The sequence below is a fragment of the Emericellopsis cladophorae genome (assembly GCF_022114955.1).
Source record: "Emericellopsis cladophorae strain MUM 19.33 chromosome Unknown NODE_3_length_1261782_cov_116_963312, whole genome shotgun sequence".
NCBI lineage: Eukaryota > Fungi > Ascomycota > Sordariomycetes > Hypocreales > Bionectriaceae > Emericellopsis > Emericellopsis cladophorae.
This window is the reverse complement of record NW_026250928.1, coordinates 1,210,609-1,226,324: the sequence shown is the minus strand read 5'-3', so window position 1 is coordinate 1,226,324 and position 15,716 is coordinate 1,210,609. Positions and strand designations below refer to the sequence as shown.

Genomic DNA, 15,716 nt, shown 5'->3' with positions numbered 1-15,716 from the left:
TCTCGTGGGCCTAATACTGGTAGAATCTAGGCCGCGATATTTCATGACGGAGAGGAATTCCGCATGGGATTCCTCTCTTGGCGCGTAGGCCACAGACTGCGGTGGTGGTGCTTCTCATAGGCTTGTACTATATTCCGAACCAGGTCACTCGATTCGGATTTGAGCCGACTGAGCTTGTCCTCCACGAGGTGTTGCTGTGAGTGTGGCCTGGACGTGTCGCGATACATGTCCGGCATACCCAGTATGCGCTTTACGGATGCCTCGGAGATTTCTGTAATTCCAGAAGACAGGCTCGAAAGACTCACTACATGATCACCAGCGAATATCTTTCTAGACTGTTGCCTTTGTTCAACACCACTCCGGTCATCTTGGCGGGTGATCCTATTGCGCAGATCACGATTGGTAGGCACCAAAGGATACGAGAATCTTCTGAGAGGGAATCGTGGGATGTAATTATGGTGCTGTGAGGCCACAGTTGGAAGACTCTCCATGAGTAGTGATGCGCGCTAATTTTGCGGCTTGGAGATTGACCTGTGACTGTGGCGGGGTGAAGTTGGCTATCATCAGAAGGAGACTTGCGTGTTGAGATGCTCGGTGCCCTTTCCCCCGCTCTGCAGACGCTGGCGGCTGAACTCATAATGAGTCATGCATCCATCTATAGACCACGCCAGCAACATGCCCTGCTCATGACTTCCACGCCTGCTTCCAATTTGCGTACCCCAAGCCTCAGCTTCAAAATGCCTCCCGTCCGTGAGCTGGACCTCCTGCACAAGGTCGCCGTCATCAGCGGCGCCTCGCGCGGCATCGGGCGTGCCATCGCCTATCACCTCGCCTCGCGCGGCTGCTCCATCCTCGGGACCTGCTCTGGCCATGCAGGTGTCGACGCGCTCTCGACTGGCCTGAGCGAGGAGGTCTCGAGGCGTGTCTTTGCAGCGACCGCGCGGGAGCGCCCAGAGAGCCTCCATATCAAGGGCCTCGTGGCGGACATTTTCTCCGACGACTGCGCTAGCGTCATTGCCGACGAGCTCAGCAGCGCATTCAACGGCCGGGTGGACATTTTCGTCAACTCCGCCTGTGATCCGATGCCAGGCGTCATCGGCGCCATGAACCCCGACGAGGTGCGGCACAGCATCCTGGGCAACATACAGACGCCCGTCATGATCGTGGAAGAGTTTGTCCGCCGATGCCTCTTCCAGCCGGACAGCCGCATCATCTACGTCTCATCCATCCGGTCCCGCCAGCCCTGGAGCGACCAGCTCATGTACGCGGCCGGCAAGTCGGCCGGCGAGTCGCTCTGCCGCACGTGGGCACAGGCCTTCGGCGGCAAGGATGACAGGTACGCGTTTATGGCCGGCACCACGGCCAACGCCGTCACGGCCGGACTCACTGAGACCGAGGCCGTCGTCAACTGCGGGCCCGAGGCCGTCCAGCGCTTCCAGGACGAGTTCTTCCCGTCACAGAGCATCCCGCGCTTCGGACAGCCCGAGGACGTGGCCGATGTCGTCGGCCTGCTGTGTGGCCACGACGCAAGGTGGATCACGGGCTGCGTCGTCAGCGCCAGTGGCGGTGGGATCAAGATTGGGTGATGCCGTCGGGGAGAAGAATGTGCATGGTGGGCTTCCGCGGCCTATCCTCTATGGCGGGTACCTACCTTCTGGACCTTGCTTCCCTTCACTGCAGCCCTACAGGCAATTGGCTCCCGCCACTCACCAATCCATGCGCGGTACACACACCATCGCCATGTACCGTACCCAGCAGTAGATGGTGCCGGCACTCTCTTAAGTTAACAAAGAGCAGGGATGAGAGCCACCCCCTCAGACACCATACCCCCGCCCCGGGCGCTTTAGTGGAGGCTAACAATTTTCTTACACCCTCTAACAATTGATCGATATCCGAGGACATGTCCGTTTTGTTGACAGTTACGTGACACAACGGTAGGGTGGATCATCGCTTCATGGATAACAATCTCTAAATACGGAGATCATGGGTGTTTATTATAGATGCCTGTTCTTCTATTTCAAGCTGCCAGAGTCCTCACAGCAAAGAGTCCTGAGAGACCGATCAGTAGTTGTGTCGGCGACGACCGGCGCATATCGGCTGTTGTATCTTCCTTTTTGTTCTCTAGTCGTAGGCAAGGAACACGGTAGATATAGTCGGAGATTATCTCGAGAGGCCCGGGAAAAGAGAGGCTAGTCGACACGTCAAGGTCCTTCCAGAATATTTTGCCATAGAGCTGATCTGCGTGAATGTTGTCGACGAGCGTGTTTGGCGTGATGCGGCGACGTCGTGGAACGGGCTCACGACGTGTGCCGGGAGAGGACACTGCTTCCTGGTGCCATGACTCCATGCGGCTAAGGACGGCATCACCCGCGCTGCTGCCGACAAGTTTCCGCCAAAGTCGATGCTTGGGGACCGCGGGAACTAGCCCGGCATCCCGGAGACGCCGCTCAGCTCTCGGGGGGGGGGGGGGGTTGGTCCAGAGGTAGAATAGCGCGTAGTACACCAGTGCAACGAAGTTGAACACGAAGGAGGCATGAAATTATCGGAGCCCAAAGTTGCCGAGTATTCACTCAGTCCCCATCATCGGATCGACGCTTGCTTCCACGCGCTGCGATCCACTTCTTGAGCTTGTGCAGCCAACATTGTGCGACGCTTTGTTCTAGTCCGCGGTTGACAAGATCTAGATCAGACGCTCGCTTTTTGAGAACCGAAACAAGCGACGCGAGTTCACCACGCGCAGTGTGGCAGTCGCGGAGAGCAACCTCTCGTTCCTCGAGAGTTTTCTCTAATCTCTTCTCCCTGCCGGCCGCCAGTACTGCCTCCGAGAGTAATTGATCCATCGATTGACGTAGTAGACGCTGCGCTGCGTGTAGTTCGGATACCTGAAGCTCAAGTTCCTGGTTATCGCACCGAAGCTGATCCACGTCCACCTGCAATCTTTTCACTTGAGCGCCCGTGAGGGTCAACTCCTGGCGTAAAGTCTCGTCATTTCTGTGAGCTTGCTCCTGTGAAGAAGACAACTGGTCGCGAAGATTCAAGATCTCTTTTTCGTGGCGATTCCGCGTCTCACACTCGCTTTCAAACGCTTTAGATTTGGCTAGTAATTGCAATGTGTCGGCATGGTGCGCTTCTTCAGCAAGCCGTAGCTTGTTTTTAAGATGGTTAATCTCAGTTGTGTACCCCTCTAGCAGCCGTGAAACCTTTTGCAGAGCGGTCTTCATCTTTGCGTGCGACTGGACAAGTTCTGTAGCTTCGCTGGCTGCTTTCTCAACCATGCCTGCACCATGACGGGGCGTCAGATCAGGTGCGGATAGACAATTTTTATGGAAACTGGCGGTCTTGATTGTCTGCTGCCAACGCGATGCGATCATGATGTTTTGACCTGAGTGATATGCGTTGCAGAGGCTCCAATGGGCCAACGCCGATAATTGTGAGAATGAGACAGATTCTGGTGCCGTTCTGGCAAGTTGCTGTATAACTTGACGAATGCCGGAAACCTCGGCGCCTGGAGGCTTGAAGCTGCACGGCTGTCCATTCTTCTGCTTCTTCTCACCAACGCATGTCACACGTGTGCCAGAGATATGGATATTCAGCAAACGCTGTGGATCCCAGTACGTCGCAGACATTGAGAGTGCTCCGTGGTTCGTAGTGAATCGTAGTGCGGTAATCTTTGGACTGGAACGAGTGAAAGTTTGGCTTAATAACTGGGTAGGCCAGACAGAGGCTGCTTCTTCCGTGTTAGTATGTATTATGTACCCGGGTTCCATGAGGATTGAGGCCTCCCGTCTCGACTCTCAAGCAAGATGGCTGCGCAAGGTGGCTGCGTAAGGTGGCTGCGCAAGGTGGCTGCACAAGATGGAAGAAGCGAACCAACTGCATAAGGTAATGTAACGCTGACACAGCCGACTACGCTGCAAAGAGCATACGCATACGCGTGCGGAGGACATGGAGGAGGAGTTGATCTTTTCCTGAGCGCAGGGCTGCAGGGCTGCAGGCTAATCAGTGCATCTTCTTCGTTCGCAATCAACAGCCAAAACTCCGAGATTTTGAGGCCTTCAATCGATCAATCTGTCGGCTGCCGCTCGTTTGCTGTTTGATCAAACCTATCGAACAGTTTGAAACGGCATTCCGTACATAGACCTTTTTCTTTTTCTTTTTCGGCTCTGAACCAGTAGGAATGTCAAGATTACCCCGCCCCTTACCCCCGGGCCGGCCCGGCGGGCCCGGCCTCGGTCCTTTGGTACGTACCGACTCCGGCGGCGTCACTGCATCAGGCCCGTCACCTTCCCCATAACCACGTAGGTATAGATAGATACCAACCGTGTAAGCCTCATTCATTTTATGTCGAACCAGGAAGTCTCTTCAGTATCTATTTCTTAGTATATTTGGTCACACACGAAGTCTATCAAATCCAATTCACATTTATCAGCATCAGATCGAAGAATCAAATCTCGCGCGAAATTTGTATCAATCAATCAAATTGACCCCCTGCATCTGGTGGATTCTGGCCTGATTGATTAGCCCGCAGCCCTGCCTGGGTGGACATTGAATACCCTGCGCTTCCGTCCGCGAGGCTTACCTTGGGACATCGATCATGATGGAGCCGCCATCGGACCACAAATTTAGAATCTATACTTGTGTTAAAATGGAGCTCCTCCCTCATACGACCATATCCGCAGGAACACGCGTGACCCCGTCCGCTCTCTCACTGTCGTGCCTGTAAGGGAGCGACTGGTCAACATTTACATGTACGTATCGTGATCTAGGTTCTACAGTAGCATTAAGCTGCCTCCCACCAGCGATGGGGTGTGGCAAGGCCTACGGCTTACAGAGATACTCGAGGACGGGACGGAATTTCTAAGGAGCGGCACGGGGAACGTGGGCGAAGAGGGAGTAGCCAAGCCGACCGCCTAGTTCGCAGAGGTCGTCATCCGCTCTACAACGGGTGCGCTATGCTGAATAAGACCAGGACCCCCTGGATCTAGCCATTGAATGTATGCGAGTGAGGCTGAGCCGGCGCCGAACCCCATCGGCAGCTTCACGTTACCTGCCGATATATTGGCCGATGTGTGCAGGTAGGGTGGTGGACGGCACCGCGCGAAGCTGGACAGTGCAGCGAAGACGATATATATCCCGCCGGTCCTGGGCCTGTCGACAGACGTGGATAGATAGATACCCCGCGTCTAGCCAGGCAGCATCGACTCCCTCCAGCTCACACAGTATGAGATTCCCAAAGATCATCACGTACCCCTGCTCAGGAACTTGACCGGCGATGCATCCTCCTGTGCCACCAACGAACCTATGTTGTCCACAATTCTCCCGACTTTGATACTGAGGTGGTTATTGGCGAGCAAAAAGACTTTCCTTACGATTCAATGACCCTCCTGACGTAGAGGTATCAAGCCCACTTTGAGGCACTGTTTGTCCTGTGCGGCGACGACGACGTGGGCAAGCAAATAGTTGAGGACGAGAGTCACTTTGTCGAATGAGGAAAGGCTGTCATGGTGAATTAGAAGGGTTGGCTCTGCATTCAGTACGGCTATATATAGTATATGAGCTGTCCAGCAAAACCAAGTATATGTTGGATTCCCCCGCAATATACTAGTTAGTGTCTGTCAGGCAGACCAGGGTCTCGACATGTCCGTGTTCCATCCTCATGTGTGACTGCTTTACATCATCTGGTCTCCACTGGGGGCCCGTCGCATCTCAAATACATCATCCATCCAAGAGAAGATCTTGAACTAGAACAGGGACAAAGCACCCAGCTTTGCTTGTATGGACCCCTGGCTGGGCGTGGTTGGATCCCACAGCGCAAGCCTCCCCCACTCCCCTTGTACTCGGCGAGCTTGCGATAGATCAGGTGCGGCTCAAGTTTGTACATGGAGTCGCGAGCTGCGGCGACCATGACGGGCCACTTGACCCTGGCGCAGATGGGATCCTCGCCCGGCGTCTCCAGGGAGATGGAGGCCAGCTTTCGCAGGGCGTCCACGCACGAGTCCATCCCAAAGACCAGCCACAGGTGGCCAAAATCGAGCTGAAGCTGCATTCTGAATCCGGACGCCCAGCGCAGCACCGCGTCCGTCTGCCTGTTCGTCAGGTACTTGAGCGCAGGCGCTCCAAAAGTTGGCCCTGGACTTTTCCATGATGCCTAACAGTCTCGAGTCTGCAGGGTTCACGTGGAGCATGCTGCAAAGGAGATTACCCAGTCAATTAATGCCTTTCTGCTCCCCGGTCCTCGTTTAGGGAGGGAGGAGAAGAGATCTACTCACTCACTATTCACTAGCGCATCTGTAGTCACAGGCTCCAGTCCTAGGAAGCCGACTTGGCAGCCTGCCTATCGCCCATTTTCAGGCCACTGCCGGCCATGTCCTCAGCAAATACAGCTGCCTCTGTCCAGGCCTGGTACCAGCTCTCGGAATCATGCTTTTTGATCTTGGAAGCGGCCTCGAGGCATTTGGCCACGTCCGCGCCGTGCATGGGCGCCATGAACCAGACCCGAATGTACTCGAAATTGAAAAATTACCAAGGCAGGGTATCTTACGTCTGTGGCATCTTGGGGACTGCTAAGGTGGACGGACGGACGGACGGACTTGAGCGCGCAGGATGGACCGACATTCACCCATGTATTTGATGTGAATCTGCCGAGGAAGGGCACTCTGCTGTGCTGGGCAACGCGGCTGTTCTTATTCGAGCCTCGAGGACTCTCGATAGCTGTTCAGCTTGCCTAGCACTACAGATTGTCCAGCATGGTCGTCTCCATCTCCAGCCCGCCGGACTCTGCCCTCTTCACAAAGTCCGGCCCCAGGACGCCCGCGGTGAGACAGCCGCCCTTGATGCCCGCCGACAGGTGTCGGTCGTACAGCAGTGTGGCACCTGCCTGGGCCATGAGCATGGCTGCAAAAGGATAGCCGCCATCCGAGTACTTCATCTTGATGAGGCAGCCACCTTTCTTCTCCTCGGCCGAGTCAGCCTCCACGAGGACCGCCGCGGAGAAGGGCAGCCCCTTGATGGTCTCCTCTGTAGGCCCGCTGCCCACGGGCCGCGCGGTGCTTAGAAGTAGGTTCTTGAACCAAGTGAACCGTACGAGCGAGAAGAAGAACAGGACGAGCTGGCAGCGGAGAATACTCAGGATGCCACCTCGGTACGAATAGGCGCGTTCGTACTCGTAGTACTCAAAGTTAGGGCCCCAGCTGCCCTTAGGACCGCCTAATAAGCCCCATGACCGATTGAGTAAGGTGCGTGTTTGGGCGCCTGGCGGCGAGGAATTGGACAGGAGCCCGAGGATAGGATGGCGATGAATCCACGGAGGCTGTTTAAGCCGAGTCGTGTATGGAATAGGCGTCAGCAAGGAGGGATCCTCCGCTGCGGCAATCTCCTTAGGCCCGCCACTTGCGAATGTGACCATGGTCCGTAAGGTGCCGCCGCTGACATTGGGGCTAGCAGCAGATCCGTTAGCTCGGTGGGAAGTGGTTTGCGATAGCGGTGCTGAGCGCCTACTCGAGATCGTCCGCGCGGAGGGTTATTCTGCCCATGCGGGCACCCGGTCCCCATGTCTTGGAGATCATATCATGCGCGTGTATCGCGAAGAGGTCCATCTCGCCTGTCATGGCACCGCATGAGTGAATGAGCTATGGGGTTGGGCCTCATCAGCCCTTGCTTGGATGGGGGAACGAACGAAGCTGGTCACTGGGGGCTTTGTACTCACCGCGACCCCCTTCTCCTCAGCCTCTTTGTGATACTTGGGGATCCAGTCTCGGAGCAGGGTGGGCACTGCGGCGCTGTTGACCTATACTTAGATAGTTCTTGTTCATCTCGCGCGGAAACCTCAAGGCGACGAACCAGTCGACGTAGTCGGTGCCTTGTTCCACGCAGGCGTTGACGACAGACTCTCCGTCTTGGCAGTAGAGGACGGCGCTGAGGCAGACCTGCGCCTTGCCAACGGCGGCTGCGAGAGTCCCGGGATCGTTGGGCATGACAGTCTCCAGAGCTTTTGGGGCTGTGGGTTAGCATACTGCCATTGAGTGACGCCACGATCGTCAAGCTGCGCGTTTCTCACATGGCTGCACCCTGTCGGAGTGGGCTGACTTGAGCTTGGCTGCCAACTGCGCAAGACGTTCCTGGGAACGGCCTGCGATGGCCCACTCGAGATTGGTGGGCATCTTGGCTGCAATGTGCTCGCAGACCATGGTGCCCGTGAATCCAGTTGCCCCCAGAACGATGATCCCGTACGGCCGGGCGCCTTTGTCTTGTGCGGCCGGCATGGTGCTGTCAACTGTCTCGCGTGTCGTGATGATGGACGGTGGCCGATGTGGAGCAGGACTTGACAACAGTGGCGAGTCTGCTCGACGGGTGGCCAGGGCTACATATGTGGTATCTGGGCGGCAGGAACATAAAAGCTTCGTCCTCTCGATTCAGGGAAACAGACATGTTGGTTGACATACATGTACAGTTGGCGGAGTTTGCTGTGCTGGCGGAGTTTGCCGTGCAGTACGGTGCATGAACCGATGCAAGGTGATCGCGGGGACGGACAAAGGGGGCGAATCCTATTCATCGCTCGGTTTCACCATTTCAATGGCTGTGGGAGGCTATGCTCATGGCGGTGACCGGTACAACTGTCAACCACGACTGCAGGAGGTTGCGCGGGGATACTACGTACCAACGTAAGAAGTATCGCGCCGGGAAGTGACTTGGGAGGAGTCACGTGATTATACGTTAACGAGAATACGTTAAGGGGTTAGTTACGTTATCACTTCTTGTGACTACCCTGCATCGCGCACCAACTACATGATACTTCAACAAACAGGCGCAGCAACTTGTTGTAGGACATGCAACCGCTGCTTCCCACGATGTAGGTGCACGATCACGTCATGCCGGTGTACGAGCTTGACCCATTCAAGTTTGATCACTTGGTCAAAGTGCTTCTCAAACTCCTCATCTGTCTTGCTGGCGTCCTTGTAGCGCAGGGCTGAGACCTTGAGGATATCGCGCGAGGAATGTTGAGCAGTGCTTCGAGTGGGTAGACCAGAGTCAGACGCGAATGGTTCAAAAGGGATTGACGATGAGGATGATGATATTCTCGTGGCCTTGCGGTATGTGGTTTGTTCTTTTGTCGGCATCTAATTACTGCGTACCTTGGTTGTGACAACGACGCTCACACGTCCTCGTATAAATGTATGCATGTACAGACAAGCACCCCCTGGTGCCGCCTCCCCACGCTGCGGACTTTGGTCACATCAAAAAGTTCGCCGGACCTATTTCGTCAGTGCGTTTGACTTTATTGATGCGTGATTGCCGTTGCATTCACGTTGGTCATGTTGGCGCGCACACAGGGACACAGCCGCATCAGGGGTCAGGACTGGACTCGGGGGCCAACAATGTGCAGCCTTTCAGCCTAATGCGAGTCGTGCCGCCTTTTTCTTGGTCTCCCGGCCACGATTCCGCGAGCCGTAATCGAGGGCCTCGGTGCTTCCGAAGCCCCCAAGAGTGTCTCTTTGGCCGACGCACCGCACGTCACAATGGGCTTGATACCCGACTTGCTCAAGGTGTCAGTCAGATCACTGTACATGTACACTAGAGTCCGAAGCATATGACGGCAATTGCAACCGTACGAAGTGCCTGGCTACCCTTTCAGTCGGTCCGGGGTTGGCATGTCGCGGATCAAGTCCATTCGATTCCACAAAGCGTCTTTGCAAGATGCTGTAATGCTCGATGCCATACCACGGGAGGACTCTGTGGGTTGGCTGATGAGAGGGTGACTTCAAACTCGATTACTTATGCACTATTAGATGTCTGCGGCTAATGGTAATAAACTTGAGCGCCAGAGACCTAGAATTCCCACATTAAATAGTTCAGTCTGGTAATGCCGTACCATAACTACCAGTGTCCGCCATATTGTGTGCGCCGCTCATCCTCGAACATGTGCCCAGTCCCCGTTATACTCACAATTTCATGAACTTGTCCACGTGCCTCCTTACCCTCGGGTAAACATCCTTGTATGCATTTGCTCCCATCCAGGCATCCAAGTGTCCTTTGTCGGAGAAGAGCTCCCTCTCATACCACTGTCGACCATGGGCGTGACACAGGGTAGTGAAAGACACGTCAGTATTCTCTGCCGTATAGACCATATTGCCGGTACCCGAGAGGAATAGAATGGGAAGACCTTTTAGCCGTTCCAGATTCTCCGGTGTCACCAAGCTCGTGCTAGCCGGCTCGTTTGTGGTGACAGCCTCCTTCCGCCCAGCATTCATCAGCCATGCTAGGGACTGCATGGACGTCCCACCAACGAATTGGGCAAGGTTGCGATGGGTTGTCTCATTGAGGTTCTTGTGGGTCCAAAGGCTAGTTAAAGGAATCAGTACTTGTGTTGTTTACTGCGTGAGACATTGTCCCCGCAAACTTGAACTCACCGGCCAAAGACAAGTTCACTTCGATGGCAAACAACCGACTTGCAGGTCTCTCGAGCATCACCAGCAGGGTAGAGCCGCAAGACTTGATTGAGGGCCCGCTGAATCGCAGTGTCATGACGACTACTGCAGCAGTCCCAGTACGAACTGACAAGTTTGCTGTACACATTGACCGGAAACCCAGAGATGAGGTGATTGATCTTGCCAAACTTGGGATTCATAAAGACCATGGAGGCGGTCACGCCCCGAAGCCAGTTTGCCGGGATCGTGCCGTCGAGAAGGCCACAGGCGAGAGCGCTCGAGCCAGCACAGTGTGCAACCACGTAAATCTTAGGCATCTCCTTGTCACCACGTGTGCTGCCCACCTTGCGAATGTGAGCAAGGGCGGCGTGGATATCCCGCCTGGCATCATAAGGGGTATGGCCTTGCTGCGCAACTGGCGTGCGGCCAACTCGGTGTGTGAGACAGTACGACCTGTACCCCGCGGAGCGGAAGTAGTCGATCGCATTGGTCTCTATTGTCGGCAAAGCGAACATTGTGTGGTCTGTTGCGGCGCCAGCGACAAACAGGATAATTGGGGCATCGCCGAGAACCTCCTTGCCGTCTTGGATGGGGTTCCACATCATCAAAGTTGTCTTGACACCATCTAATGCTACTAATGGAGCCACCTGAGACGGTGAGGTGGCCATGGAAGCCGTGTCGACGCCAGCGTTGGGCCACTGAAGGCGCCCCAAAGTCGAGAAGAATGGGACTGAGAGCTGTTTCGTAAAGTAGCCGAGGAAGCTCATGACCGATGTCAATCTCGACCAGGTTGAAGGCCCTGTGGCACCAAAGGTCAAAACTTCCTGGTAGAAGTCCTTGGGTTGAATGTGCAGTGTACCACGTCCAACAATCTCATCGTCTTTGTTGGTAATGGTGACATACAAGGTAGTGGTCTGCCGAAGAATCTCCAGAGGATTAAGATAGGCAGCGGTATTGACCACCTTGTACCCGTTAAAGTGCAGAGTGTTCCCTCTAGGAGACACCATGTCGAAGTCATACGATAGGTTTGTGGTGTCTGGCTCGCGCACGTCTTCGTTGAACAGCTGGAATGCACCCCGGTGAACAATAAAGGTCCCTCCCAGAGACTCGCAACAGAACGTCCCTGTCAAGTGGGCCGGATGAAGGTTGTTGTTGACCACTTCTGGTTGTTAGCTGTGTAATGTATAGAAAAGTGGCAGATGACTTGTTATCAACTCACATTCTGCAATGTCCCAAGACTTGACACTTAGGAAAAAGCGAGCAAATTCACACCGGCTTCGACCTAGATCGGTAGCGACCTTGAAGTCATCAACATCCGGCCCCGCATGAATGAAACCGGTCATGACTTCGGAGAAGGCAATACCAGACTTTCCATTGTCACCAGCTTTCGTCATGGCCGCCGACAGCCTTTCGATGCTGTCATCGCGTGGCAGCGGGAACTTTGGGCTACCGTACATGTCGAGGACACCTACGGCCGATTATTATCTGTCTGAAGAGACGCGACGGGGTAAATGAAGACTTTTACTTACCGTTCTTGGTGTCGTAGTCGATGGAGATTCCAAACCTCTGAGCGGCCAGCTCCACTGATCGTTCGGCGAGGGCTGTGATCGTGGCAAAGGGGTTCACTCCCACCGCAGTGGGCACGAGTGCGCCGTCACACACAATGAGCCCTGGATGGGTCTCGGTCCCGTCGCCCTTGAAGATTTCTCCCGAGTGGTTCGTCACGCCACTGCTCCCAGTGCCGTCGGTACTCATCCGGGCTCCGCCGCTGTGAAAATGTCAGTCCCAAGTGTCAAATAGCTCAATTCTGGGCTGGGAGCTCGTACATGGGGTGAACGGTGATTTGTTGTGCACCAAGTAGAGTCCATGCTGGGTTGGCCACAAAGTTTCCTCCAACATTGGCTGTCATCTTCTCCAAGAACTCGTGAATCCGAGAAACAGACTTGGACCGGCCGACGCCTGAGTAGGTAAGAACGGGCTTGTTCTCCTTCAGTCTCAGGCTACCCTGGCTACCTACGAGGCATCAGTTAGTATATTGCATCTGGTCGACTCTTGCGGAAGCTGCTTACTGTCATGCGACATGATGAGATATGTCGCTGTTCTCGCGACGCTGCCATGGGCTGAGTAGGGCCCCAGAAGCTTGCCTGCAACCCGAGATGCCGCCTTGGTCAAGGTTTCAAGTGAACCGTAGCGTGGCTTGACTGGGTCGGGAAGATACTCCAGCATCGGGAACATCAAGGGAGCCAGAGCAAGAGGAATGGCGCAATCCTCCACAACGAAACCCTCCAGCACGTTCTTTTGCTCGCGAAGATCTAGCACTGACGTGATGCAGGGACCAACAGGGCGGTCCCAGGTCGGATCGGGATGTGCCATGCAATTGGCGTCGTAGTCCGTGTTGTAACTGCGCAACAATTTCAATAATGAGCCCAATTCGTCGTTGCCCGATGCACAAAGAAACATGAACTCACCCGAATCCGAGCATATCTCCATTGCCGCTCATCTCAGTGCCGACGTCCTCGCTCATCTTTAGCCCAAACTGTTTGCTTCGAAGAAGGATCTCCGTAGTGCCGATGCTACCAGCTCCGAAGAAGACCAGCTTGTTGGCATGCACCCACATCAAGTCGTCGTAGAGAGTTGTGAAGCGTCCACGCTTGCCGCCGTGCCAGGCAAAGTAGATGATGTATCCATCACGCCCGGGAGCTTTGGTTACGTATCGCACCTCACACTCGCAGAACATCTCGGCACCCCAGTTCCACGCGTCGCTGAGGTAGTTGACCAGCGTTGTCGACTTGCTTCCGTCGTTGATACCAGTGGCGTCCATGCCGGTGAGCGTTGAGGCCCGCATGCAGACACCAGTGCTGTTTGGTCCATCTTTGAATCGGGTCGTCTGCTTGACGCGGTAGAACTTGTCGCCCATGCCCATGAGTTCCGCCTGCTTCTTGAGCAGATCGGCCTTGCGCAGTTCTGGGAACGTCGCGGGATACTCGACCGGTTCTAGAACGGAGCTGGCCCGTTTGTAGTCTGCTGGGTTAGTTTTGTGCCGGAGAGCAGTGGTCTGGTGTGACGGGCAGTCTAGGAATTAAATGCTCACATTTCGTCCAAGCATCCTTTCCTCTGAGCTCCTTGGGCCAGATTTCCATGTCCAGGACATCTGGATGTGCCTCCAAAAATACATTTGCGTTTAACAAGCTTGTGCCACCCAGCCCATTGCCCATGTAGGCATTTTGGCCCTCCCCGACGACGAAATGGTACAGCCCTGTGGAGTTTCCGCCATCGACAATCTTGCCCGGAATACTTCGTCGGTCACCTGGCGCAAACTCGCCGCTGATTCGAATCTCTTCAGACGTTTCCAGAAGCTGCTCTGGGAACTCGCCAGGCCACCTCTCTTTGCCACGCTCGAGCAGGCAAACACTCTGCTTTCCCCGAGCCATACGACTAGCGGCCACGCCTCCGCCGTATCCGCTACCAATAACCACCACATCGTACGAGTCTCGCATCAATTCGACAGGCAGTGAGATACGAGGGAAGCGACGAGGTGACCTGCCGTCGTTGCCGTTGCCGTTGTCTGGGCGAGGCCCTTTCTTTGACGCGGTCTTTCCGCAGCCATTTTGCTGCTGGGACGACGTACTGCTGGGAACACCGTTTGTGCCATTTGACATTGGCCCATTGGCTGACAGCAGGCCGTTTGTGGCCGCCGTTGTTTTTTCGCTCATGGATGTGAACTTGAACACGCGACAGTGGCTTTTGGTGACGGGGGCCGTGCAAGTGGATTGGCTGGTTAGGATGAACAAGATTCACCACAAGCACTGTAGCTTACATGTATTCTGATGTCTACTTATATAGGGCTACAAAAGAGCATGCACCGAGTATGTAATACTGATAGTACTCCTGCTCTTGGCTAGGCTGGAAACAAATGACAGCCATGGTTTCATTGATCACATGCCAGGTTACATGAAAGCAGCGATAGATTTGAAAGTCAGCTCTGCGGCTGTTGTGTCAGACGCAAGGGCTGATTCTAGACCTCCAACGAACCGTTCCAATCGTGGACGCCGATAAGCAGGTGTGCCTCGTGCTGACGTTAGAAGCGATCGCTATCGTTGATGCCGTGGAGGGTAAGCTGATGCTGTGCATTCCAGCACCGGCGCTGTGACCACAGTTGGAATGCGTTCCCTCGACTTAAGGGCCGCGCCACGGAAACTGAATCACATGTGACATGCTATTGTGCTTACTCCGTAGCTTGACGCTAGTGGAGGACAAGTTGACACCTGAGAGCTGCATTGCTCGGCATCACTCTAGTTGACTGCGCCAGAGACATTCTTGGCTAAGCTTCGCACCAGGAGCAGCTCAATAGTTCTTGAGAACCGAAACTTTGGCGCTACTTGTCGGAGGCAATTGACATGTGATGATAGTGGTCTCGATAGGCTGATGCTTGGTGGGAGTGAAATGTGGGAGAGAGTCGAGTGGCAGTCCTGGGAACTTGAAGTTAGCGTGGTGGCTCGACTCTGCAGCAGGTATAAAGCATCAAAACTCTGGCTCCTTGTGAGCTGGACGCATTCAATATCGACAGCTGCAAGGTGAAATTTACCCATTGATACCAAGCAATTATGCGACATGCTCCAGCTGTCCGCTTTTGTTCCCCTCAGGTGGCAGGTGACACAACACGCCCTCTCACTTACACAGGATCACCATGGCAGCTATTCTTCTCCGACATCATGCTTTTCTTCCGAAATATTATTTACATTCCTTTCATCTTCTTGCCTGCTTACCCATGGTGGTCGGGGGCCATGGATGAGCTCTATCCATCAAAGGCTAATATCATTGATATTCTTTTCCACACAGTTCTCTTTATTACGCAGCTTTCGTTTCTGATATCATTGTTTTTTCTGCTATATCTTCCTGTATCAGCCTACTTGACTTACATTGGCCTCTTCCTTGGGGTGAACAGGCTTATTTGTCTTCACTTCAACTATGGCATCCCCGAGGACGGCCTAAAGTCCACTGAAGACGAGTTCTCGAGGGAATGGACACCGCATCCCGATGAGCGCTGGATATTTCTCAATGGTATCTGTGTTGGGTATGTTGTCTGATCAAATACGATCCTCCTGATTTCAAAGCTTACTCACCGCACTTAGGAGCAACTGGCTGCAGAGTAATGTTGACCGGCTGTCACGGGCATTCCATCGACCGGTCGTCGGAGTTCATAACAAAACGTATGCATATTCTCTGCTAACTTGTTTAATATTAATCAATACTTCATAGTTCAGGGGTCATCTTTGACCTGGTTCAGTGTTT

The 15,716-nt window shown here is 54.4% G+C and overlaps 4 protein-coding genes across 4 annotated transcripts; 1 reads left to right on the top strand and 3 right to left on the bottom strand.

Moving 5' to 3' along the window:
- Positions 1-737: 737 nt before the first annotated feature.
- J7T54_008185 (uncharacterized protein) lies at positions 738-1,586 on the top strand (the record flags this gene model as incomplete). The annotated part of the gene is made up of 1 exon (XM_051502790.1): positions 738-1,586. The coding sequence occupies one exon, from the start codon at positions 738-740 to the stop codon at positions 1,584-1,586; it is 849 nt and encodes a 282-aa protein (XP_051365947.1).
- Positions 1,587-5,715: 4,129 nt separating this feature from the next.
- Positions 5,716-6,185, bottom strand: J7T54_008184 (uncharacterized protein; the record flags this gene model as incomplete). Its single annotated transcript, XM_051502789.1, has 3 exons — positions 5,716-5,741; positions 5,809-6,086; positions 6,154-6,185. 3 exons carry the CDS (start codon positions 6,183-6,185, stop codon positions 5,716-5,718), a joined length of 336 nt encoding a protein of 111 aa, XP_051365946.1.
- A 545-nt stretch (positions 6,186-6,730) lies between these two features.
- On the bottom strand, positions 6,731-8,261 carry J7T54_008183 (saccharopine dehydrogenase; the record flags this gene model as incomplete). The annotated part of the gene is made up of 5 exons (XM_051502788.1): positions 6,731-7,436; positions 7,498-7,628; positions 7,706-7,778; positions 7,840-7,987; positions 8,057-8,261. 5 exons carry the CDS (start codon positions 8,259-8,261, stop codon positions 6,731-6,733), a joined length of 1,263 nt encoding a protein of 420 aa, XP_051365945.1.
- Positions 8,262-9,938: 1,677 nt separating this feature from the next.
- On the bottom strand, positions 9,939-14,137 carry J7T54_008182 (uncharacterized protein; the record flags this gene model as incomplete). The annotated part of the gene is made up of 9 exons (XM_051502787.1): positions 9,939-10,338; positions 10,407-10,504; positions 10,556-11,583; positions 11,644-11,892; positions 11,954-12,192; positions 12,251-12,437; positions 12,494-12,825; positions 12,893-13,445; positions 13,516-14,137. 9 exons carry the CDS (start codon positions 14,135-14,137, stop codon positions 9,939-9,941), a joined length of 3,708 nt encoding a protein of 1,235 aa, XP_051365944.1.
- Between the last annotated feature and the right edge of the window lie 1,579 nt (positions 14,138-15,716).